This window comes from Bos grunniens, chromosome 15 (assembly GCF_055505025.1).
Source record: "Bos grunniens cultivar Pamir isolate PY7600 chromosome 15, Bosgru_T2T1.0, whole genome shotgun sequence".
Taxonomy (NCBI): domain Eukaryota; kingdom Metazoa; phylum Chordata; class Mammalia; order Artiodactyla; family Bovidae; genus Bos; species Bos grunniens.
Window position 1 is genome coordinate 62241696 of NC_141179.1, and position 26950 is coordinate 62268645.

A 26950-nucleotide genomic window follows, 5' to 3' on the forward strand; every position below is an offset into this window, starting at 1 on the left:
TGTGACATCTAAATTGTGAAATGCTCACTTCATATGCTATAGGTATTTGATGCTGTAGTCAGAAGGACATTAGGTCCAAACTCCTTGGTTCTCCTCCCAGCCCTGTCACTGAGTCTCTAGGTGACTTTGGGACTCTGGCTTGGGTTTCTGGCCTTCTCCTGTTTTCTACTTTGCCTTCCCCTGGACATGAGGTGGAGAAGAAGGATGCCAGGGCCAGAGAGAGCCTTGGGTTGAAGCAATGGAAAGTAGGACTAAAGGTATTCTCTGAACCTTTAACTCTAGGATGACGTCATCTAGGGTGGCAGATATTGACATATGGGGAGGGAAATGAGTGTAGCCTTAACCACGTGGCAATCAGTGTGGTGAACACCACACTTCACCTTCCCTGTTCATCCTTAGTCAAGCTGTGTCTGAGATGGTGTAACACTGGGGATTCTTTTCAATCAGCTCACCCACCCCCCACCTCCTTAACACCACCCCATTATCACCTCAGCAAAGCCAAATGCCTGCAGGCTTTCCCGGAGGACTGACTCCCCTTCTCCTTCAGAGTTACTGAGGCTTCAGTTGGTGTCTATTATAACTGTGTTAGGTTTAGGGCAGAGAGGACAGCGATCTGGGAACAAGTTGGGCCAGCCTGAAGAGCAGACCAGGAGGAAGGTTCCTACCCATAAAGAATTGCTCCTTTTTATATAGGGGTGTAAGTTTCTCTTTAGTTCTTCTTGCTTCTAAACTTGAAAGAAAGGATTTTTTAAAAGGTGTCATTTAAATTTTTTTTGATATATCATTTTATTTTAATTAACTAAAAAGAAAAAAAAAAAAAACAAGATTGATGGCATTGAAAGAGAAGAAAGCATATATGGAAAACTGATATGGAGACCAGAATGAAATACACATAAAAAAGCTACGACAGGAATCATTTTGATTAAGGACTGTATAATGTTGTTGTAAACTAGTGAGGTTTTGAAAACACTCTGAAAATACAGATTTTAAACAAGGTTCCAGAATGAAGAAGAAAGAAAAGAACTAGAAAAGAACTCACATTCACAAGTACTTCAGAGGGATAGGTCTTGACAAGGGAAGCATTTTTTTTTTTTTAACTCTTTAAAATAAAAATGTTTATTAATGCCAAATTGTCACTTTCAGTATCATGTTCTAAGGCTTTGCCTTTGAGTTTTTTTGTAAAAAATTTTACTTGTTAGTTTGCAGTGTGGTGTTACTTTCTGCTGTACAACAAAGTGAATCAGCCATACGTAGACATATATTCCCTCTGTTTTGTAATTCCTTCCTATTTTGGTCACCATAGAGCACTGAGTAGAGTTCCCTGTGCTATACAGTAGGTTTTCACTATTTATCTATTCTATACATAGTAGTGCATATATATCAATCCCAATCCCCCAATTGAATGGTGCCACCTTAAATTAAGAAACCAGGAAAGCAGTAGAGCCTTTTTTCTCCATGATGTGATTAGTATCAGACACGAATGCATGAATTCAGGCATCCAACCTGAGGAGCCATTAACAACAACACATCAAATGAGCCCTGAAATGTTCTATAATAGTAAAAAAGGAGTTTACCCCGTGATGGAGGCAAAAAGCTGCTCCACTAAGTAAAGATTTCCAGCTACTTTCTCGTCTGAAAGCAACACAGAGAGTAGTGCAAGGTGTCAGTGCATGATTAAAGCCTCAGAAGTGCCCAATTAACTTCAGAGTGTGTATCGAACTATTAACAGACAATGTATTTTAAGTTACGACGGGGAAAAGGAAATCAATGCAGGTGGAATGGTAAAGGTGCATCAGTAAAAGATGAATTGGATGAGTGGAGATGAGCTTGAGTGAAGGCAAATAATGAATGCATCAAAGTTTCCAGACTCACGCCACACACGTATTAGCAGAGCTCGGATCATTACACACCGTGGCCACATCCATGACCTTGAAAGGCCCATGTGAGAAGGGCTTCTGGGTCTTGGAGGCCGAGGCACAGAGGAATGGGAGCCCTGGAAGCAACTGTTTCAGTCCTTTCTCTGCTCTCACGGATCGTCCACACGCCAAACAGAGCATCGTTTTCTTCTTTCCACTGGGTGAGAGGTAATAGTATCCCTGGAAAAGGATAAAGATGTTTTGATTTGGACGCATGTAAATTATGATAGCATTTTGTAGAATACTTTGCCATACAAATAAAGCGCTGTTATAATCCCCAAATGCTAATTTGAAATCACAACACGAGCACATTATTTCACTCCCTAATTATTATATTTTTAAAAACCACATTATTTCCAAACACTGTTGATTGAAAAAGCCTGGAGCCGATGACAGTTCAACATCAATGAGTATAACTTGTATTCAGAATCAGAGTTTCTTGGAGGAATGGCCCATTCCACATTTGGGACAGAATATACAGCAAGTCCTCTACATATGAACCTTCAAGTTGCAAACTTTCAAAGGTATGAACATGTCCCTGTATGGCAGCTGTTGTACTGTACTTCTGTACTTTTCAAGGTACTGAACTGTAAGGTTAAAAATGTTTCCTTTGTTTTTTGTGTTTGTTTTTCATGTATTATTTGTGCAAAAAGTATTATAAATCTGTTACAGTATAATAATATATAGCTGATTGTGTTAGCTGGGTACCTAGGCTAACTTTGTTGGACTTATAAACAAATTGGGCTTATGAATGTGCTCTTGAAATAGAACTCACTCGTATGTAGGGGACTTACTGTATACTAGACAACAAGGATTTCTTGTAGTACCCAGAAAAAAAGAAGCCATCTCAAAGTAAAGGTATTATGTCAAAAAAGATACAGGAGCCACTACGATAGACATTCCACTGGCTCAAAGTGGGGCAATTTGGGGGCAAAATAAAATGACAACTGAAAAACTTCAAATATGTTTGAATATGTAAAATCCCATGAGTTCATAATGATGTAAAAAATATAAGTAAAAAAAAAAGGCAACAAATAAAAACAAAACCACTACTTATTGGAGTCCATTGGAAGAAAATGCACCAATTTACAATTCTGAAATTGGCTTTTAGAAAGTGCAGAAGATTATTTGCAAAGATGGCCATAATATAACCATCCTATTCTCGCTTGTATGTCCTTTTGAAATGTCATTTTGCTGCTCCTCCAATCAAGAAACAGTTTCTTTCTCCTTCTCTCTTTCCTTTGAATCTGGGCAAGGCCACATGACTTGCTTTGGCTGCTGTTGCATCAGCAAATGTGATGCAGGCGGATGCATAAGAAGTGCCTGAGCCCTGGAGCTTGTTTCCTTTCGGCTGCACTTGGAAGCCTGAGACCATAATGTGAGCTCCCCTGAGCTAGCCTACTTGAGAAGTCTTGAGGAGGGAACTCCCTGGCAGTCCAGTGGTTAGGACACTGCACTCTCACTGTGGAGGGCCCAGGTTTAGTTCCTGATTGGGGAACAAAAGGAGCATTGAGGAGAACCAAGGCCCCCCAGCTGACAGCCTGTCAAACACCAGTTATGTAATTTGACCATTCAGGCACCGTAGAACCGCCAAACTACTGGTATATGACCAAGTAACTACAGTCAAATTAGTGACTGTGTACAAAGACCAGCAGAACTGCCCACTTAAACCCAGCCCAAACTGTTGACTCAGGGTACAAAATAGTTAAGCCACTAACATTTTAGGTGATTTGCTATACTATTCTAATAGGTAAGTTATACAGAACGAACATTTATCCTACCATGCTTTACAAACCATAATTCTAGGCAGTCAAATACCTAGCTGAAGAGGTAAAGTTCTTCCTTACATGAAAAATTCAGCTAATATATGTTGGGAAAAGTGATAGAATTAAACAAAATTGACCCTTTTGAAACTTCTAATGAAACTATTGATTTAGGCAATGATCACAGAAAGGCAACACTAAATAAAAAGTCACTGGGAATTGTTCTTTGATGTGAGATTAGGTTGTAATCACCTGAACCCATGGATAACCATTACCATTAAAAATGGAAAATCCACACCGTGTGCCTGCATAAGTGATAAATATGAAACACACAGTAAAACCTATGAAGATTCATGGCCAAAAAAGAGCTGAATATAAATATAATTAAACTGCAGTGTTAAATCTCTTTTATAGGAGTTATGGGAGCCAGAGAAACAGGTTAAAGGATGCCACAGGAAGTGAATTGACAAATCCAAACAAGAGGAAGTCTTCTATAGGATGGATTCTGCAACTAGTAGCACATAGGGATTTTGTTTGAATCCTGACTCCAACTAACCATAAGAAGAATGTTTAGGAGAAACTGGGAAATTTCATTATTAACAGGCCATTAGGAGGTCAAAAAACTTTTAAAAAGCGAAAGTGAAAGTCACTCAGTCATGTCCAACTCTTTGCAACCCCATGGACTGTAACCTGCCAGGCTCCTCTGTCCATGGAATTCTCCAGGCCAGAATACTGGAATGGGTAGCCTTTCCCCTCTCCAGTGGATCGTCCCAACCCAGGGATCTAACCCAAGTCTCCCACATTGAAGGTGGATTCTTTACCATCTGAGCCACCAGGGAAGCCCTGGAGGTCAAAAAAATTATCATTAATTTTGTTAGATGTGACAATGGCATAATGATTATAATCGTAAGAAAACGTTCAAATTTTTATAGGTGCAGGATCAAATATTAGGAGAAATGATATCATGTCTAGGATTTGTAAACATTGTAAAACATTGATAATAGTTGAATTTGGATGATAGGTACATGAGAAGTCATTGAATTAGTCTCTCTACTTTGAAATATGTATGAATATTTTAAAGTGCACTCTCTAATTTGCTTTGTTCCTCACAAGGCTAGGACTTCCCTGGTGGCTCAAATTGTAAGGAATTCGCCTGCAGTGCGGGAGACCTGTATTCAATCCCTGGGTTGGGAAGATCCCCTGGAGGAGGGCATGGCAACCCACTCCAGTGTTCTTGCCTGGAGAATCCCCATGGACAGAGGAACTGGGCTACAATCCATGGGGTTGCAAAGAGTCAGACATGACTAAGCACGTCCCAAGGCTAAAAGTTAAGTACAGCCAGAGTTAATAGCATCATTCTCAATTTACAGATGAGAAAACAAAAGCTCAGAGAGGGAAGTTTTTAATTCAAGGATACCCAAGTAGTATGTGGCAGAGCTGAAACATAAAACTGTGACTTCTGATTACAAGTTTTTGGCTTTTTTGCTTTTGTCATATTTATCTACTCTATTTAAATACTGAACATTACTTTAATTCAAAGCCAACATTTAGGTGATACTTTTGAAGATACAGTTCTTAAGTTCCACTATGAATTTCTCTATATGCACATCTGATTTCCATTTTCCTACAAATTACTTGGGGGCAGAAAATTAACATATTTCCTCTCAGATGGAATTCAATGAATACTCACACAGAATAATTTGTACAGAAAAACATGAACTTCTTGATAAATTGTGTGCCAATGATATTCCTTATTACACTAAAGAAGCCCATTGAAAGCATCCAGAAAATGTATTTTCAATCATTAAGACATCAATTCCCATGACTGTGGGGCTGCTTACTATTTTTATGTTCCCCAAATTATTTTACTTTGACAATGGTGCACATACACAATGTAAACTGAAGTTTTGGTTGATTCATTCAAGCTTAATACAGGCTTTAAACTGCTGCTGGAAAGGAAAACTGAAATACGCGGGGGTAGCACCCGAGGTTAGGCTGTGTCTACAGGATGCAAACGGAGTTTAGAAGTTGAGCAAGTCAACAGCTGGCTCTATATACAGAATACCAAGCAACTGGTGTGCCTGACATTTTTCCTCTATAAAATCTCCTTGATTTATCAAAATGACTAATTCGACCTGTTCCTTTGACCTTATACAAACATGGTCTATGACATGGGGCTTGTTTGGTCAATAATGACTTTGACTATATATATAATAGCTACTGTGAATAAATGATTCAGTTTCTTTATCAATCTTAATTTAACTAATTTATTGATATTATTGCCAATATCTGCTGGATCATCAAAAAAGCAAGAGAGTTCCAGAAAAACATCTACTTCTGCTTTATTGACTACGCCAAAGCCTTTGACTATGTGGATCACAATAAACTGGAAAATTCTGAAAGAGATGGGAATACCAGACCACCTGACCTGCCTCTTGAGAAACCTGTATGCAGGTCAGGAAGCAACAGTTGGAACTGGACATGGAACAACAGACTGGTTCCAAATAGGAAAAGGAGTATATCAAGGATGTATATTGTCACCCTGCTTATTTAACTTCTATGCAGAGTACATCATGAGAAATGCTGGGCTGGAAGAAGCACAAGCTGGAATCAAGATTGCTGGGACAAATATCAATAACCTCAGATATGCAGATGACACCACCCTTATGGCAGAAAGTGGAAAGGAACTCAAAAGCCTCTTGATGAAAGTGAAAGAGGAGAGTGAAAAAGTTGGCTTAAAGCTCAACATTCAGAAAACTAAGATCATGGCATCTGGTCCCATCACTTCATGGGAAATAGATGGGGAAACAGTGGCTGACTTTTTTTTTGGGGGGGGGGCTCCAAGATCACTGCAGATGGTGACTGTAGCCATGAAATTAAAAGACGCTTACTCCTTGGAAGGAAAGTTATGACCAACCTAGACAGCATGTTAAAAAGCAGAGACACTACTTTGTCAACAAAGGTCCGTCTAGTTGAGGCTATGGTTTTTCCAGTGGTCATGTATGGATGTGACAGTTGGACTATAAAGAAAGATGAGCGCAGAAGAATTGATGCTTTTGAACTGTGGTGTTGGAGAAGACTCTTGAGAGTCCCTTGGACTGCAAGGAGATCCAACCAGTCCATTCTAAAGGAGATCAGTCCTAGGTGTTCATTGGATGGACTGATATTGAAGCTGAAATTCCAATACTTTGGTCACCTGATGCAAAGAGCTGACTCACTGAAAAATACCCTGATGCTGGGAAGGATTGAGGGCAGGAGGAGAAGGGGTCGACAGAGGATGAGATGGTTGGATGGCATCACCGACTCGATGGATATGGGTTTGGGTAGACTCCGGGAGTTGGTGATGTACAGGGAGGCCTGGCATGCTGCGGTTCATGGGGTCACAAAGAGTCAGACATGACTGAGTGACTGAACTGATACTGATTGATGTTATTTATATTTATTATTTATTTTATTTATTATTTAAATGATATCATCTATGTAAAAATAAAGTTGCATCAGTATATAATGCTGTTATTGTATACTGTATATAATATTATACTGTATATAATATGCAGTAGCTTTCTAGCATATAATAGTTACTTCACTTTAATTTTCTTTTTTTAAACTGGCCAAGCAAATATGGTCTAGAGAGGAAGGTCTTACTCTAAATCTAAACTGGAATTCAAGGGGGAGTCTATGAACTCCCTGAATTCTCATACAAAAAGCATTTGTTTACACATGTGCATTTTGGGGAAAAGAACATCCATAATTTCACAAGACTTTCAATGAGGTCTGTATCTCTGAAAAGGTTAAGAACTAACTACTGATTTGGAGCCTTTGGGTAGAGGGTAGGTTTCCCAGACCTAAGAGAGATAAACATTTTTTTTTTTTCTTAGAATCCCAGAATTGATATATTACTGTACTTTTCAAATTAACCATGTTAATTCTATCAGATAGGTTATTACTTAACTAGTAGGAAAGGAGAGTTATCATCTTTTAGAAGAAATGTTGAAAATTGGAAGGTTTTATCCTTATCTAACAAATAAGAACTCTATCATAACTATAATATACCTAAAATTAATAATAAAACCATAATACAATCTGATATTCAGGTAGTATTCAAATTTCTATGATTTTCTCACTTTCTTACAATTTATTTGAAACAATCAAAATAAGGTCAATACATTATGATTAGTTAAATACCTAAGTCTCTTTGAACCTTTTATGACCCTCATTTCTCTTTTTTATTTTATTGTAATTATTCATTGCATATTTTCTCCAATTAGATTTTGGGGGGCAAGAATAGTTCATAAGTGGTACAATGCATTTCTATCAAGGGGCAACTGTTACGACTTTTTTTGGAGTGTTAGTAGATAATGATGGTCACTGCCTAGATCCATTAATGTATTAAAGTTCACAATATGATATTCTGATTTCCTCATACTTTATTCATTTATTATCTGAGATATTCCTATGAAGTGAAGATTCTCCTTGTCAACTATATTGTTATCCTGAGGTACAGTTCATAAAGAAAGAAAAAAAAAAGCTTGATTCTTCATTTCAAAGTAATGGATTCGTTTCTTAGCATCATCTAATTGTGACCAATTGAGCTGTTGCTGTTGCTTAATGTCAGCATGAACATATCTAATGTATGTCAATCCGATGCATTCAGTAGTCATATTGATGCTTACACTGTCTTATCTTTGGAGCCTTTTCAAGTTGACTCAATTTTTTTTTAACATGACTTCAGCACTCTTTGGCTGCATATTAGCTAACAGCTATGAGATCACAGACAAAGGAGAAAAGGTCAGAGGGGGTTAGCTTAGTGGAAACCAGAGACATGCAAAATGGTATGATACATTTAACATCTCTTATTCAGGAGAGCCAACGAATGATGAGTGAAGAAGCAGTAGACAAGTTTAGAGACTTTTGAGGAGCAGAGTAAAGAGGGTCTTGCAAGGTCTTATAATATATGAGATTTCAATATTCTGTAGGCCAATGGTTATCAAGCAAAGCAAGGTGCTTTGACCCACAAATATCTCAGACATCTATAAAACATGGTACAAGCAATTCCTTAATAATAAAAATTAAAGTACCAAACTTTAGAAATTATTTAAACTTAGAGTATACCATGCTTAGCCCTACACTTGGTATAATGTAATATAAAGTCACTTTTAATCATTGGCATTTTTAAAACTTTTTATTTTGTATTGGAGTATAGCCAATTAGCAATGTTAATCTCTTAGCCAACAGCAAAGAGACTCAGCCATACACACGCACGTATCCTTTCTCTCCCAAACTCCCCTCCCATCCAGGCTGCCACATAACATGAGCAGAGCTCCCTGTGCTACACAGTAGGCTCTTGCTGGTTATCCATCTTAAATACAGCACTGTAGACCTGTCACCCCAAACTCCCTAACTCTCCCCTTTCCCCACTCTTGGCATTTTAACATGCTCTCTGGAGTGGGGTGGTACCGAGTGAGTGTGGCAAGCACACCTGTGGAGTGAAGGGGGAGTGGGTATCCTCCTTCATGCAAGTTCTAGTGAGTGACGAACCGAAGACAATGATGGTGCAGGGAGGCAGTGAAACAGTTTAAGTCGAGGGTAACATCAACATCCCTTCCTTCTTTCTTGACCAGAATCAGAGTCTGACTTCATTCACAAGTCAGTGTTTAATTTGTGTGAACTTAAGGATTTCTGGGGAAAGAAGTTTCTTGCTTTATTAAACTAATCCATCCCTCCCTCCTCTTTTTTGTAGGAGGATGAACCACTTACTGGTTGATCGATGTTTTCTTCTCTAATCACAGAAGATGTACAAACACCAGCATAGTTTGCAGCTGTGATCTCTTTATCCAGTGAAGTGCTTTGAAAGGCCATAAAAGCTTTCGTACTTTTCATGTAATTCCACTTTTGATTAGAAGCCCCATTGTTATGTGGTTTGTATTTCTGAAAAAAAGGGAGAGAGAAAAACATGGAGTCAAATAGAAGAATTTATGATTTGTGTACAGCAATCCTAGTCTTCATTGCATAAATTCAGAAAATACAGATAATTACTCAAAACTCTACTATGTAGTGATAACTACTCTTGATATTGGATGATTATATTTCATATATACTTGCACTCTGATTTATTAAAAAAATGGAATCAGAAAATACACAAAATTTGATAACTGCAGTAGTTTTTTGGGTTTTTTAAAGTTTATATACTATTTGATCTTAGGGTATTTTATTTTACCAGTATTCAGCAGTTAAACATGTAGATTGTTTCTCAAATTTTCTTTACTATAAGCAAAAGAGCAACCGACATTCGTAAAATAAATCTTTGTGTAAATCCATAACATTTCGAGAACAAACTCTTGAAGTAGAACTGCTAATAAAGGAACAGGATCATTAAAAATTCATGATGCACAATATAAAAGCTTTATCGTATCAAAATTTTTTCTAGAAAGATTATTCTAGTTTACACTTCAATCAGTATTATATGAAAATGGTCTCTTGACACTCTTGCCAAAGCATTGAAAATTTAATAAATGAAAAATAGTACCTCATTTATATTTTAATTTACATTCACATGCTACCAAGAGGGTTTTTTAAAAAATATGAGTACACCATATTTTCAGGGCGCTCAGTGGGTAAAGAACCCACCTAAAATGTGGGAGAGGCATGAGACAAGGGTTCAGTCCTTGGGCCAGGAAGATCCCCTAGAGAAGGGACTAGAAGCCCACTACAGTATTCTTGCCTGGAGAATCCCACTGACAGAGAAGCCTGGTGGGCTACAGTCCACAGGGTCGCAATGAGTAGCACATGACTGATGCGACTGAGCATGCACATACACTCTATTTTATGTATTAGAAACATCGTATTTATCCTAATTATAAAACTTGGTTTGAGCATAAGTTAAAAAATGAGTAGTTTCAATTTTAGGGAATTTAAACCAGTAGATTAGTTCTAACCAAACATATCATGACACTTCAAGGAACTTTATAATGAATAATACTTACTTTACCAAAGAGAGATTGATAGTGAAGAGGAAAATAAATGAGTCTTAAGAATTGATTTAATAGGTCAGGCAATACAGCATCCCTCAGAGGTATGCAAAACAAAGACTATATTTCAAGGAACAGGGAGAGGGTTTAGTAACATTAACCTAACAGGCCTCATTTTTATTATTTTACATGAACATTGATATATTCTTACAAACTGCTTCAAGAAATAAAAATGAAACAGCAAGTAAAGAAAAAACTCTTGAAAGGTAATACAAATTACCTTGAGATCAAACTCATTTCTTATAAAAATGGGAACCTTAGGGGAAAACCTCCATATCTATAATTTTATGAAACTGATTAAGGTACTAAATTGCATCTGCATGAGGTTTTACCTCACTGTCATTCGTGCCAAAGAGGCACCTATCAGGGCAAAATGCGATGTTACATATACAGTATCTCATAGAATAAAATTTTAGACCCCCACAGACTGTAACCCGCCAGGCTCCTCTGCCCATGGAATTTTCCAGGCAAGAATACTGGAGTGGGTTGCCATTTCCTCCTCTAGGGGATCTTCCTGACCCAGGGATCGAACCCATGTCTCTTGCATCTCCTGCATTCGCAGGCAGATTCTTTACCATTTTCAGGCAGATTCCTGAAGCCCTGTCATCTATAGAAGATTTAATTAACCTTTTGTATTTGTTCAGATTTTTTACCACTTGAGCTACAGGGAAGTCATTATTAACAATGTGAAAGTGAAAGTCGCTCAGTTGTGTCCAACTCTTTGCAACCCCATGAACTATACAGTCCATGGAATTCTCCAGGCCAGAATACTGGAGTGGGTAGACGATCCCCTTCTCCAGAGGATCTTCCCAATCCAGAGACCAAATCTGCCTGCGATGCAGGAGACCTTGGTTCAGTCCCTGGGTTGGGAAGATCCTCTGGAGAAGGGAATGGCAATCTCCTTCAGTATTCTTGCCTGGAGGATTTCATGGACAGAGAAGCCTGGCAGGCTGTCGTTTGTGGGGTCACAGAGAGTCAGACATGACTGAACGACTAACACACACACATTTGTTCAGATTGCTGTATCTCAATTTTATTTATTTATTTTTCTTCTTTTTTTTTTCCTTCTTTTAATTTTTTTTTATTTTTAAACTTTACATAATTGTATTAGTTTTGCCAAATATCAAAATGAATCCATCACAGGTATACATGTGCTCCCCATCCTGAACCCTCAATTTTAGATTCAGGACCTGCAAAACAAGTTGCCTCATTGCTATTAGAAAATGGCATAAAACAAATTCTATTTGGAGACAATATATTCTGTTCAACAAAAACATGGCAAATACTGTGGAGGACACAGAAAGTAAATGCAGAGAAGGGACACTCCTAAACTTTCTCTCCTCCTGTGCTCAGTCGTCTGTGATTCTTTGCAACCCCATGGACTGTAGCCCACCAGGCTCCTCTGCCCATGGAACAATCCAGGCAAGAATACTGGAGTGGGTTGCCATTTCCTACTCCAGGGGATCTTCCTGACCCAAGGATTGAACCTGCCTCTCCTGTGTCTCCTACACTGGCAGGCACATTCTTTATCATTCACACCACCTGGGAAGCCCGCCTACCAAGGAAAAACTACATACCCATCCAGGAGTGTCTTTGGTAAGTAAGGATGACAGAGAAACATGGGAAAAAATCAACTCCATAGGTCTTTATCCAGAATTCAAAGGAAGGCAGCCTTCTCTGGACTCCAAAGATTGCTTGGCTGCTCTAAATATTTGCAAAATGTTGAAAGTGTATTTCAAATGGGTCTCTTAGTAGAATGAACGTTGATGAGCTCACATCCTCCAGGAAGACTTCTCTGACCATGGTCTTCACTGCCAGTTGCCAGGTGAGAGGGAACTGGCTTATGTTTCCAAATCATTGAGCTTAAAATATGTGCATCAAACAGGCTTCCCAGGTAGCACAGTGGTAAAGAATCCACTTGCCAGTGCAGGGTGACAAGAAACGCAGGTTCGATCCCTAGGTGGGGAAGATCCTGTGGAGTAGGAAATGGCAACCCACTCCAGTATTCTTTCCTGGAAAATTCCATGGACAGAGGAGCCTGGCAGGCTACAATCTATGGAGTCACAAAAAGTTGGACACGACTGAACACACACACACAACAGCCATTCGCCTGAGTACACCCACTTCTGAGACACTATGAATGCTTTGGGGATAATTTCTCATGCTTGCCGTTGGATTTGATTTAAGTAACTCACATAGCTTCTGACATGCAGCAAGCCCACAGTCACCATCTGTTGGATTAAACTAACTTAAGGGCTACATGAACATGTTCAATTTGAAATCTAGGCAGATTATTGTAAATATTTTAACAATGGCATTCACGATAGGTTTCTGTGACCTATCTTTCTCCCAACAAGGAAGCACGGAGCTTTCCTTAAATTTAACTAAATAAAGGGCTGTAATTACTTTCTGAGCCTCTGTATATCTTACCTGAGCAATAACCGGGTAGCCACAGACTTCATCTCTAGCCTTGGTCATAGACACTGCCAGCACGAGATCTGGGTTACTCACCAGGTGAAAAGTCCTTGGGAAAACAGGATTAGGCACATTACAAAGTAGCTTTACCAATTTAGAGCGCCCCCTGTGCTACTTATCTGTGCATTGCTTCTTAGCTCCATAGATTCTCTGTGATAATGGATGTGAAATCTTCTAGGCATTTCTCCCCACCATGAGCATGAAATTAAGTTTTCTTGGTGGAGAGTGCTGGAAGAATATGGAAGGAGAAAGGGGCTCTCCTGTTCTTTCTGGCTGCTGCCTGGGGTCAGTGTTTGGGAGTGGGGATATCCAGGGATGCTCTGCCAAACCAGGTGCCCAGATGACATGGTCCCTTAAACCCTCACAGCCCTGGCCTGGTGATCATCCGCTTGTGGCCCTCTCGACATGGACACCACGAGCTCCAGGCCTTCTGCAGCACCAGCAACCCCACATCCTCTGCATTGCCATGTGTCCAGCAACAGCTGCACCCCCACGTATGTTTCAGAGGGTTGCTTCCTGCTTACCCAGCAACCACAGACACGATCTGACCAGGAAAACTGGCCCATTTCTCAGCCATCCAGTGCACGGCACCCATGCTTTTCCAAGTGAGTTCTGAACTCCAGGCTTGGGAGGGACCCAATTCCAAGTTTGTCCTCAACTCCCTCACCCCCAGAGTCCCATATACAGGGATTAAAAAAAATCTGATAGTCATTTATCACAGTTTAATAATTCTTTATGTTAAAGAACCCTATCTAACTTTTCTCTCTCTAGACTGCACCCAGACACTCTCCTCACCTGTTCTGCTGTTGAAAAGGTAATGTGGCAGACAGATTAAGAACATGGATTCTGAAGTCACAATTCCTGAATTTAAATCTTGAATATACCTCAAGATTTGCTCAACAACACTGTGTCTCAAGTTTCCTCATCTGTAAAATCAGATAATGGAGCGTACCTCACAGGGCTCTCATCTCGGGGATATAATGGGTTAATGCATAGAAAATACATTAAATATTGTCTGCCTCATGGAACTTAATATGATCTACTATTATTGATGGCTGTGATTTTTTTATAGCCTTCCCTCAAATTCTTCTTTTCTACATGAGTATTTCCTAAAAGTTCAAGATTTATGTTGAATATTTTTAAGTTATATTGGCGTTAAAAATAAAGCCTCCTTGACTGAAAAAACAGACAAAATTATAGAGCTACCCCCCCCCCCAGTTCTTTCCCTTATGTCACTTAAAAGCAAAAATAAACCAAACATTCAAGGATATTGTCTGCATAGCAAAAGTCTACTCTTTATGTCTGTCAACATAGTTGCATTACAGACCAGCAGTGGCATTCCTGCTGTGGAATGTATAGCTAGTCCTGAGTATAAAATTTAATGATGTGGAAGTGGAAGAAAGGGGGAGAAAGTGGGAGTGGAGATCTGTTGTAAAAATACAGTATTTTTACTTTCAAGACTTAAAAGGTGCTAGATATCTAAGTCTCTGAACATAAAACATTCTCATTGTAAAGCATATGACCGACTCACATTGTTGTACAGCAAAAAACCAGCACAACCTTGCAAAGCAATTATATTCCAATGAAAACATGTTTTAATAAATAAAACAGATGAGATAGGAAATATCCCAAACTTAAAAAAAAAAAAACAGAATTTGAAACATTGTTTATATTCTTACAAGACTATCACTATTAATCATACAATGTGTTTCTTCCTTCTATTGTTAGTTAATGAAGTGTGATTTTACATCCAAAGTGGGTATTCGATTTTATCAAATACCTTTTTAGCATTTATCAAGTCCGTGCACGGCGGGAGTGCTGCTGTTCAATATTGTTCATCTCCGTAGCCTCAGCACGTGGCATAGCCCGCATCTTGCATTTTCACTGGCACTCAGTAGTAGTCAAATGAATGAATGATTCTGTATTTCCTGCAACCACTTACTGAGGCGGTGCCTAGATGAGTTACCTAGCTGTCTCTGTTTCCGCTGCCTAGAACAGATGTAGCCACTTCTCGTGTGCTCCAGTTCCATGCTCAGCCACGTCAGTGTTGATTTTTCTTCCTTTTTTTGGACAATGGACGTCACTTGCCCATAGCAGGGGTGCTTACATTCTGCGGGAACTCTGAGCTTATGGATGTCTACATCAAACCCACTATGTGCCAAACAGCAGTGTGAGACATTTGTGTCCCAGCAACATCCAGCATAAGGTACAGCCTCTTCTACTAATCCACGGCACAAGTGTGTACAAACCAACTCAGCCCCTTGAGCTTCAGTTTCCCTAGCTTTAGAACAAGTGAGGAGGATTTTCATCCCTGAGTGTTCTTTCATGTTTCCCTTTAGAGACCAAATGATTCATTCAGATTGTGCCAGGGCTGAAAATGGAAGAGAGATACCAGATTATCTCTAAAGTTGACCTGGCATTTTTTTCTGTGTGGCTGGAAACCAAGTAAATGTGTCTCTGGCAATTTCCTCCCTCCTGTCGGTGCCCCTTTGCTCATTTCTTGCTGACTCTCCTGGACCATGTGCTCTTCCAGCTAGGCCTTGTTCTCACAGTCATAATTTCCCTTAAGGGGTTTTGCTGATAATTGCTTAAGACATCAGATTTCCTAGTTGTTTTCTATATTAAATAGGCCACAATGAAAAAGTAATTCAAGACCCAAAGGACCGAATGAAAGGTAGAAAATTCTAGGCACAGGGATAGCACTTGGTGCCTCCCATCATGCTGGCAAACTACCAGGCCAGTGCTCTATTGGTACAAATTCTGATTGGGCTGTTGCCTCAAAAAGTGCTAATTTACTGCCTGGGAAAAATATGGGTGATCAAGACTATGGTTCACATAAATGGGATCTTCTATAGGTATTGCTACATAGTGTAACCCAGGGTTCTCCAGGCCTCACCAGTTTATCAGAACAAATGGGTTTCAATAACTAATTACAGGGGAAAAAGCAAAAGCAAAATGACAAGGCAAAATGTAGAAGAAAGCTCAGAATTACTGTCACTATACAGATACATTTTCGCCATGGGGCATTTATTCCTCTGAATCATGCCCATACCTAATCAGCAAGACTTCTGCAAAACCTCTCCTGCCCACATGCTTAGATGGTGACCCATGTGTTCATGAGCAAATCTGGTCCCAGTGCTGCTCCCCATTGTGGCTCCACTTCTCTCTGGACTCCACAGTTTCCAACCAGGGATCAATTAATACTACCATCTCCCTCCAATTGTTCCTCTCTTCTACAGTTTGACATGGGGAGGCCTCACTATGACAATGTTGCGCAGTGTTCCTGAAAGTGGAAGGAAATTGGAAGACACCATCCCCTTTTGTATTACATGTGGTTAGATTTTCCAAAGCAGTGATGGAGGGCATAGAGTTACAGGCAAGCTTCTCCTTGTTTTTACTTAAGCAGCCTGTCCTTCCCCTCTTCCTGATTTCCCAACAGCACTCAGAATGGAAACCAAAGCCAGTACAGACACTGAATGAGACTGAGCAGGACTCAGAACTTGTCCTCTCTTTTGATGACCAAGTGTTTCTGAACGAAACATCAAGTGTGGCTGTCTCCTTGGGGTCACTTCTCTCAGCCCCCATGCCTGACAGCTCCAGTTCTTCAGCCATGCTCAGATTCCAATTCTTAAGCTCAAGTAGGATGGCTACCATAATACAGAAAGCCAAGGCAGTAAGATGCAGCTCTAAATTCCAGAAAAGTAGAGATGGGTAGCACTAGCTACATGAGCAAGAATTTGTATCTGTTTAGTTCTTTGCTGAAAGCGCCAGCACCTAAAACACTGCCCTTGATAATCCTTTGCAGCTAAATGAATGAATTCTGGTCCCATACAGAAAGCTATTCACAGGGACAAAAGCCTGCTTCTTAGCTCCCCCGTCGCAAAGACAGCTTAGCTAGGATGAATGGGGCGAAAGAACACACTCACCAGGTCTGTCTACATGTTGGCTTTTCAGCCGTCTCTAAAACAAGGCCACGCGTGTTCCCGGCTGGCGGCTCTGAATCTCAGACCAGGGAGCAGAGGAAGGCTAGTTCCTTTCCTGTCCATGCTGGCCCCTCTGCTGCCGCCTGCTGAAGCGTATACAGTCTCTCTAGCAGCAGCAGTCCCCTAAGCCTTCTGCATCAGACACCCTTCAGAATCCAACAAAAATCATAGCTGTTTCCCAGGAAAAAGAAAAAGTATTGCACAGATATACAAATACATTTTCTGTATGTAGTATTTCAAGAGACTGAAGAGGGCCCTGGAGCCCCCACGATACAACACGAATAATAGACTTGGAAGCAAATCATCTAAAAACCAAGAAGTTGTTCTCTCTCTTGCTAAGGAAATGGTCAAGTATACACAAAACCAGAGAGAAATGTACAAGAAACCACCACAGACTCAACAGTTATCAACATTCTGCTATTCCTGCTTCATCTACTGCCCCTCCCCACTTTAAAAATGTTTGCTTTGCTAGAATATTCTAAAACCAATCTGAGCTTTCAGTTTTATCTGTAAATACTACAATGTACATCCAAGTGACCAGGACTTAAAAAAAAAAAAATAACCATTAAATGATTATGACACCCTACAAAATTAAAGCCTTTTTAATATCACGTGCTACCTAGACTGTTTTAAATTTCTTCTGATTGTCTAGGAAATAACCTTTCCGACAGTGGTAAGCTTCAAGCTAGATCCATACAAGGGCCAGTCACGGCACTCAGTTGATATATTTGATTAGGGCAAGAATTCAATCCGATTTCACTGTGTGAATAGAAGCCACATCAGTCAGTTATCTGCTGGAAGTGGTGGAAGGGAGGGAGGGCATACATGTGAGGAGGTACAGGAGACTCTGTTAACGAAAAGTACCTCACAATTTTTAAAATAGGACTTTTTAGAATTCTTACTTGATTTTATGACGTTTTCAAATCATAAAATCAATTAGATTAGCACCTAGTTTTCCCTTGAACTTGGCTCATTAAAACTATGAACCCAATAGTTCAGGCTTCACATTCCTTATCTGAATCCAGAGTGGATGGGTTGCGTGTAGACTACTGAGCACTTACATTTGATTTCACTTTTTCTTCCTTGAGTAGGTTAAGAAAAAAATCATTGGCTACATTAAAAAGAAAATCCAAAGTCCTCAGATATACCCCTGCCTGCTCTGTGGGGACCGTGCTGGATCTCTTTGGCTCCCATTCACCTCTTGATATATTAACGCCCAAATATGATGGGTTTACCTGCTGTCCTCCTTGTGCATCCAGCATTGATGACAATCATCTGCTTTTTTCTCCACCAAAACCACCTCCACACCTGAGCGCAGGTTGGGGCCTCGCACCCCCAAGACTAGATGAGGTACAGCATAGCTTATAATTTGCCCATCTCTGTATTCAAACTGCTGGTGGCAAAGTTTCTGCAATTTACTCTGTTTTGGAGAATGGCTGAGATAAAGAAAATCCCATTAGTGGCAGAAAAATGTCCTGTGCTCTCATGTGCTGCAGATTGCAAGTTCTGTTGGCGAGAGACCTGCCGTGAACCAAATTCACTTGTTAATGGGGAAGCATTATCATCAGGAGAGCAGCGAAGCCATTTGCTTTGCATTGTCAAGCTGATGTAAAAAGTAGAATTCTGAGTTTATTTTGTAATAGGAATATATGTTTATCCAAGAGAATATGAGAAATTCATCAGCAAAGAAAAAAAATCATTTTAGATCATTTAAAGAGAAAAAGAAGTAGGAGGCAGAACAGGTCAAATAGAAATCAAAACAGAGAGAAACAGAGGAGTTCTGAACAAATGATGATCATTTCTATCCTCTATCTACAGAATTCCTGGCAAATAGAACCCCATTCTCCAAGCTTTTTCCATCTTCCCTAACAGCTCATAGAATATTATAAACCAAAATGATGATATGCTAACAAGTTAAAAGAATGTCTTACTTAAATATCTCTTAAGGCAGTAAACAGACTTAATAAATCTATCAAACATAACAATACATTAGCAATTAATTTATAAATGTCTATTAAGTCTACTTTGTGCATGGACCAATGCTAAGTGTTGAAGAGCTGAAACTGTTTAATTTATGTAAATTGCTGTAATGTTAAGTAAATGCATAAAGATTATGGAATAATAAAAAGTACTATAGATTTCTGTCATTTCATTGGACATTGACCAGAGAAAAAAATAAAATTAAAAGGCAAGAAATTGCATTTTACTAATTCCTTAAAGACATCGGGGGATTTTACATGCTTATTCATAAGTTCATTCACATACTCATTTCACTAAAATACAGGCTCTGTCCTAAGTTCTCAGGAGGCAAAGATGGGTGGGCTTGCCTTTTAAAAGAAAAGACACAAGTGAATTACACAAGAAATTACACAAAAGACACAAGTGAATTACACGAGAAATTACACAAAAAAGACACAAGAAATTACACTATACAGCTAAAGTGAGAAGGTATTTCCCACCTGTACCTGTAAATACTTCAGTCAAAATCAGAAGGAACACAGAAATGTGTTTGTTGATGTAGATAGCAACTAAAAGTAATGTAAATCTTCAGGAATAAAGTGAGTGAACCTAAGACCAGGTAGAAATATTTAACAGAATCCCTTATAATTTTTTACCTGTATTTCTTCTCTGGTTCCATATTTTCAAAGAGCCCGTCTTCCATTTTCTTTGGAAGACTGTCATTCTCATCAAAGTTATGAGAAGATTCCTGCCAGGCATACCTGAGAAGTGTGTGACAAGCCTTCATTCTGAGATGGGCTCTTGCATGTGAATCTCTATCAAGGTGGAGAAGCAAACAGAGGTCTGAGAATTCTGATTTATACTCACAGGATGTTCTCTGAGGTGCAGTCTGATTGTATCCTAAAGGATGTCAGTGGATCTGGAAATCATATTTCCATAATGGTTCCTAACATTACAAAGTCACATCCTACTAATACACAGTTTAGAATTTTAATACAAAGCTACCAATAAAATTTCTCAATCACATAATAAACAGCATTCATCTCTGTCATATTTACTCAGGAAAAAATGGGGCCATATGTATTATATTGCAAAAATAAGATTAGGACTACTCAATAGTTTTGGAAATTCATAACAAATGTGTAATGAGACTCTTGCCTACTCCATAAATGTGGCATAATTCTGTCTGAAACAGACAGCCTAGATTACTAGGTTTCATAAAATTTACTCATTAGGCAATGTTAAGGAATCTTAATTAACTTTTCCTCTCAGTAGAAAAATCTAGAGAGACTCAAATAGCACCAGCACAAACATGCCAGGTTTTGATAGAGAATAATACACAAAAACACTTAAATAGTCATAGTCTGAATAACTGAGCGGGCCTCCTGGCTTCTTATTTAGATGAAATCGTGAACAGACACATAGCCACCATGCAGATGTGAGTATATCAAGTTCCCAGGCTCAGTTCAGGGTAGAGTTGCTTGCGTGGGATCATGATACAATACGGGACTGCTCTGCTGAAGGCAGGATACATATACAGGCAAAGGAGCTCACATACTTCAACACTCTAAATGTGCATAAGTGTAAATAAAGTTCTCTGGGGGAAGTCGTGGTCGCCAAGGTGCTTGTGGTAATTTGATGTAACTGCAAGCAGTATCAAAGCACCCGTCTCCAGGGACAAGTCCTGCTTTAGAAGAGCAGGCCATAGACTTTTCAAATGTAGCAAAAGTATTACATGCGGATATGAAATCGGTGGGTAACAACTGCCTCATTCAGAACTTCAGCAGGAACAGCTTCTCAAGTAGAAAAATCTCATTAACAGTTAAAGAGAAATACTGCCATCTTGTGTTGAAAATAGAAAATGCAGCTTTCCCACCAACTTCATCTGTTTGATGAAAATAGACCAACAACAAAAATAAAGTCAGTTTTAACACAGTCAGCAAGGTGTAAACAAGATTTTTCCTCCAAGTTGAGATGTTTTATCTTCTAACTAGGGCAGTCTGTATGCTCTTCAGCTTCCAAGCAAATGAAGTACAGTACAGTCAATTTTAGAACAGCCATTAAAACAGACACCTAAACAAACATCTTGCTTTATTGATTCATTTATGTCCACTAGTTAGAACCGGACATGGAACAACAGATTGGTTCCAAATTGGGAAAGGAGTAGGCCAAGGCTGTACATTGTCACCCTGCTTATTTAACTTATATGCAGAGTACATCATGTGAAATGCCAGGCTGGATGAAGCATAAGCTGGAATCAAGATTTCTGGGAGAAATATCAATAATCTCAGATATGCAGATGACACCACCCTCATGGCAGAAAAGTGAAGAAGAACTAAAGAGCATCTTGATGAAAGTGAAAGAGGAGAGTGAAAAAGTCTCAAGGAGCTTACATTCTAGTGGGAAGAAGAGAGATAATAGACAAATAAATGAATAAATAAGCAATTTAAGTGTTACAGGTGGGATAAAACAGGAAATTGTGATAGAAATTGGGTAGGGTGAGGTAGGACCTACTTTAGCAATGGAGTCAGAGAAGACTCCTCTGAGAAATGATGCTAGAGTTGGGACTTGGACAATGGGAAGGAGCCAGGCGTGTCAAGACCTGAGGGGAGAACACTCGAGAACAAGTGGAAAGGCTCCAAGGCAAGAACATACATGGCTCATTGAGGAACAGAAAGACACTAGTGTGACAGGCATATACTAAGTGAAGGGAAAGGTTGTACATTAAGACTTAAGAAGTGACCAGGGCCTAGATACAAGGCACTGAAGAAATGAGAAAATTCCTTTCAAACTCCAGGCTCCGAAGGCCTTTTCTTCCACAAAGCATCAATGCAGAGGTTAGTGCCCTCAGAATTTCTTTTCCACTTTGTTTCTTACCATTCTTATCAGAAATCTTTTCACCAAACCAAACTATCAAAAAAGTTCCTTCCAGATTTATGCTCTAGCCTCTTGCTTTACAGATGTCCCTCCTTAAATTATTCCCCCTCTTTTTTAAATATGTGAAAATCTCCATATAAACATATGTAAGAAAGTCTAGGGAAATTTTGTGTTTACTTAATATAAGATGATAGGGGTTCGAGTGATCAGAAATGGTTCAAAGAACAAGTGAAAGTTAGCCTGGAAAAGATACAACCCAGATTAATGATAGTGAGTTCCAAATACTTTAAACAGGCGAACTCATAGAATAGAGACATTCTAAATTATTATTTCAACATTAAAATGGGCTGCCTTGTACAATAGTGATCTCCCTGTCAACAAGGAGTATTCATGAAGAGACTGGATTAACAGATCCTGCCTATAACATACAGGACATCTTTTTTTTTTTCCTACATCATTTTTTTTTTTAACCTGAGGTATAACATATAACACTATATTAGTTTCAGGTGTACAACATAATGATTTGATATTCGTATACATTGTGAAATGATCGCCACAAATACATGTAGTTAACACCCCTCCCTGCAGATAGTTACAGGTTGTTTTTCTTGTAATAACTTTAAGATCTGCTCCCTTAATGACTTTCAAATACACAGCGCAGTATTACTGGGTATAGTCACATGCTTTCGCACTGTTGGTCGAATGGACTCAACCACTTTTAGATCAAGGATTCCAGGCCTTGATGAAATCTATGAACCAGAACAAGAATCTTTGCTCTCAAAGATATCACTTCTTTTTTCTTATTTTCTGTTTATTTTTCCAAAGTACAGTCTAATAACTCAGAGGCTAGACGATAACATTCTTTAGAAGAACAACAAGAGGGGATGTTAGGAAAGCCTGTGGCCCATTCCCTAACGATTGAGCAAGATATCATATAAGTCAAATCACTCTCTCTGTGAAAGGCTTTCCTTTCTGGTGGCTTTTTAGTGTCAGGATGTAGGACCAGATGAATTACCCACTAAAATGAGGAAGTTTGATCACTGACATAAAAGTTAATATTCTTATACATGAGGACAGAAACAATCTTTTAAAACAATGGGTAACAATGATGTATAAATTAATTCTCAATTACTACAATGGTAATTGACCAGCTATTTCTGGTTTCATAATTTGGAAACTCATTCGATGATTCCTACATTTATTCAGCAAATGATGACAAAAGTCAGTTTCCCTGGTCTTCGCAGAACACATGTGACAGTTTCTGCCCTTAAGGAATTCCCAAGTTGGTAGTTGTTGGTGAGGGAGAAGGTAAGGATCTGATAAGTACATTGCTAGCACATCACTGTCATGATTGATTTAATGATAAAGAATCCTTCCACCAATGAGGATGGGGCAAGTCAAGGTGGCTCAGTTGGAGAGAAATGAGTATGTGGTCAGGCCTACAGCAGTGCATCAGTAGAGTAGGCCATGTTCAGCTGACAGCTTGCAGCTGCTGAGCTGGAGCTTGGAGCTCACATGGCAGAAAGAAAAAGCATGGAGAGGAGATGGGCATGTGGGCACGAATGAGGGTTAACACAGGCCTGGATGAGGGTCAGAAGGGTTTGAAATTGCAGACTAAACATTGTTTTCTGTGTGCAATAGGTAGCCATTGAAGAACTGTATAAAAGGATTGTGCTTTAGAAAGATGATTGTCCACAGATGAAACTTCAAGGTGAATTGGAAGGAGGAGATTATGGAGATAGAAACCAACCAGATAGTTATACCAGCAATCCAGGATGGTAACTTACATTAACATACATTCAGCTGGAATCTCCAATAAGGAAGAAACATGATTGTTCCTAAAGTACATGCTGATGGAGACAAAACATGATAAACTCCTCAAATAAATGTCCCTAGTTCTAAGATTCTGGTGTTTTTAAAAATAGTAACATCAAAGGCTTTTTCTGCATCTATTGAGATTACCATATGGTTTTTATCTTTCAATTTGTTAATATGGTGTATCAGACTGATTGATTTGTGTATATTGAAGAATCCTTGCATCCCTGGAATAAACCCAACTTGATCATGGTGTATGAGCTTTTTGATGTGTTGCTGAATTCTGTTAGCTAAAATTTTGTTGAGGATTTTTGCATCTATGTTCATCAGTGATACTGCCTATAGTTTTCTTTTTCTGTGTTGTCTTTGTCTGGTTTTGGTATCAGGGTGATGATGGCCTCATAAAATAGGTTTGGAAGTGTTCCTTCCTCTGCAATTTTTTGAAAGAGTTTTAGAAGGATAGGCATTATCTCTTCTCTAATGTTTGATAGAACTCTCCCGTGAAGCCATCTGGTCCTGGGCTTTTGTTTTTTGAGAGATTTTTTATCACAGCTTCAATTTCAGTGCTTGTAATTGGGTTGTTAATAATTTCAGCACTGCTTCATTATTAAAAATCTCCAAAAATGGGCATAGAAGGAACCTACCTCAACTTGGTAAAGGCCATACATGATACGCCTACAGCAAACATTATTCTCAATAGTGAAAAACTGAAAGCATTCCCCCTAAGATCAGAAACAAGACAAGGGTGCCCACTTCCCCCACTATTATTCAACATAGTTCTGGAAGTTACAGCAATCAGAGAAGAAAAAGACATAAAAGTAATTCAGATTGGAAAAGAAGAAATAAAGCTCTATTTGCAGATGACATGATACTGTACATAGAAAACCCTAAAGATAGTATTACTTTACTATCTTTAAAATTACTAGAGCTAATCAGTGAACTTAGCAAAGTTGCAGGATACAAAATGAATACACAGAAATCACTTGCATTTTTATATACTAACAATGAAAAATCAGAAAGAGGAATTAAGGAATCAATCCCATTCACCATTGCAACAAAAAGAATTAAATATCTAGGAATAAACTTACATAAGGAGACAAAAGAACTGTACACAGAAAAGTATAAAAAAAAAGTATAAAAAAAAAGTATAACACTGATGAAAGAAATCAAAGATGACATAAACAGATGGGAAGATATTCCATGTTCCTGGGTAGGAAGAATCAATATTGTGAAAATGACTAGACTACCAAACACAATCTACAGATTCAATGTGATCCCTATCAAATTACCAATGACATTTTTCACAGAACTAGAACAAAAAGTTTCACAATTCATATGGAAACACAAAAGACCACGAATAGCCAAAGCAGTCTTGAGAAAGAAGAATGGAGCTGGAGGAATCAACCTTTCCTACTTCAGATCATACTACAAAGCTACAGTCATCAAGATAGTATGGTACTGGCACAAAAACAGAAAGATAGACCAATGGAACAAGATAGAAAGCCCAGAAATAAACCCATGCTCCCTTAGGGTACCTTATATTTGACAAAGGAGGCAAGAATATACAATGGGGCAAAGACAGCCTCTTCAATAAATGGTGTGGGAAAACTGGACAGCTACATGTAAAAGAATGAAATTAGAACACTTCCTAACACCATACACAAAGATAAACTCAAAATGGATTAAAGACCTAAATGTAAGACCAGAAACTATAAAACTCTTAGAGGAAAACATACACAGAACACTCAGTGACATAAATCAAAGAAAGATCCTTTATGACCCACCTCCTAGAGTAACGGAAATAAAAACAAAAGTAAACAAGTGAGACCTGATTAAACTAAAAAGATTTGCACAGCAAAGGAAACTATAAGCAAGGTGAAAAGACAACCCTCAGAATGGGATAAAATAATAGCATATGAAACTGACAAAGGATTAATTTCCAAAATATACAAGCAGCTCATACAACTCAATACCAGAAAAACAAACAACCTAATCAAAAAGTGGGAAAAAGACCTAAACAGATATTTCTCCAAAGAAGACATACAGATGGCTAACACGTGAATAGATGCTCAACATGGCTCATTGTTAGAGAAATGGAAATCAAAACGACAATGAGATATCACCTCACACCAGTCAGAATGGCCATCATCAAAAAGTTTGCAAACAATAAATGCTGGAGAGGGTGTGGAGAAAAGGGAATGTCCTTGCACTGTTGGTGGGAATGTAAATTGATACAGTTACTATGGAAGACGGCATGGAGATTCCTTAAAATACTAGGAATAAAACCACCATGTGACCCAGCAATCCCACTCCTAGGCATATACCCTGAAGAAACCAATATTGAAAAAGACACATGTATCCCATTGTTCATTGCAGCACAATTTACAATAGCTAGAACATGGAAGCAACCAAGATGTCCATCAATGGATGAATGGATAAAGAAGTTGTGGTACATATACACAATGGACTATCACTCAGCCATAAAAAGGAACGCCTTTGAGTCAGTTCTAATGAGGTGGATGAACCTAGAACCTATGAAGTAAGTCATAAAGAGAAAGATAAATATTGTATTCTAAGGCATATATATGGAATCTAGAAAAATGGTACTAAAGAATTTCCTTACAGGGCAGCAATGGAGAAACAGACATAGAGAATAGACTTATGGACATGGGGAGAGGGGAGAAGAGGGTGAGATGTATGGAAAGAGTAACATGGAAACTTACATTATTAAATGTAAAATAGATAGCCAACGGGAATTTGCTGTGTGGCTAAGAAACTCAAACAGGGACTCTGTATCAACCTAGAGGGGTGGGATGGGGAGAGAGGTGGGAGGGAGGTTCAAAAGAGAGGGGATATATGTATACCCATGGTTGATTCATGTGGAGGTTTGACAGAAAACAACAAAATTCTGTAAATCAATTATCCCTCAATAAAAAAATAAATTAAAAAAAACAGTAGCATCATAACAGAATTATTGAAAGTAGATCATTGTGATGGTTGAGCACTGAAGCTCCAGCTCTATCCTTTTGCCACAAAACTAATTAAATACTAGCTCTTCAAATGCCATTAGTTTCACAAACTTGACGTGGGTTCCCTGCATGGGCTCTGCACTGTTACTGAGCTAATGAGCTAAG

General features: G+C 38.8%; 1 protein-coding gene across 5 annotated transcripts in view; it reads right to left on the minus strand.

Annotated features, from left to right (window-relative positions):
* DCDC1 (doublecortin domain containing 1) overlaps window positions 1-26950 on the minus strand; it is a 472274-nt gene that overhangs the window by 33371 nt on the left and 411953 nt on the right. For all 5 annotated transcript variants that reach the window (XM_086340929.1, XM_086340926.1, XM_086340925.1 and 2 more), the window contains 5 exons: window positions 19781-19939; window positions 18401-18601; window positions 13138-13231; window positions 9437-9607; window positions 1911-2096 (listed from right to left, as the gene is read on the minus strand). In XM_086340929.1, coding sequence (XP_086197055.1) covers window positions 1911-2096; window positions 9437-9607; window positions 13138-13231; window positions 18401-18601; window positions 19781-19939 — 811 coding nt within the window. The remainder of the gene's footprint in view (window positions 1-1910; window positions 2097-9436; window positions 9608-13137; window positions 13232-18400; window positions 18602-19780; window positions 19940-26950) is intronic.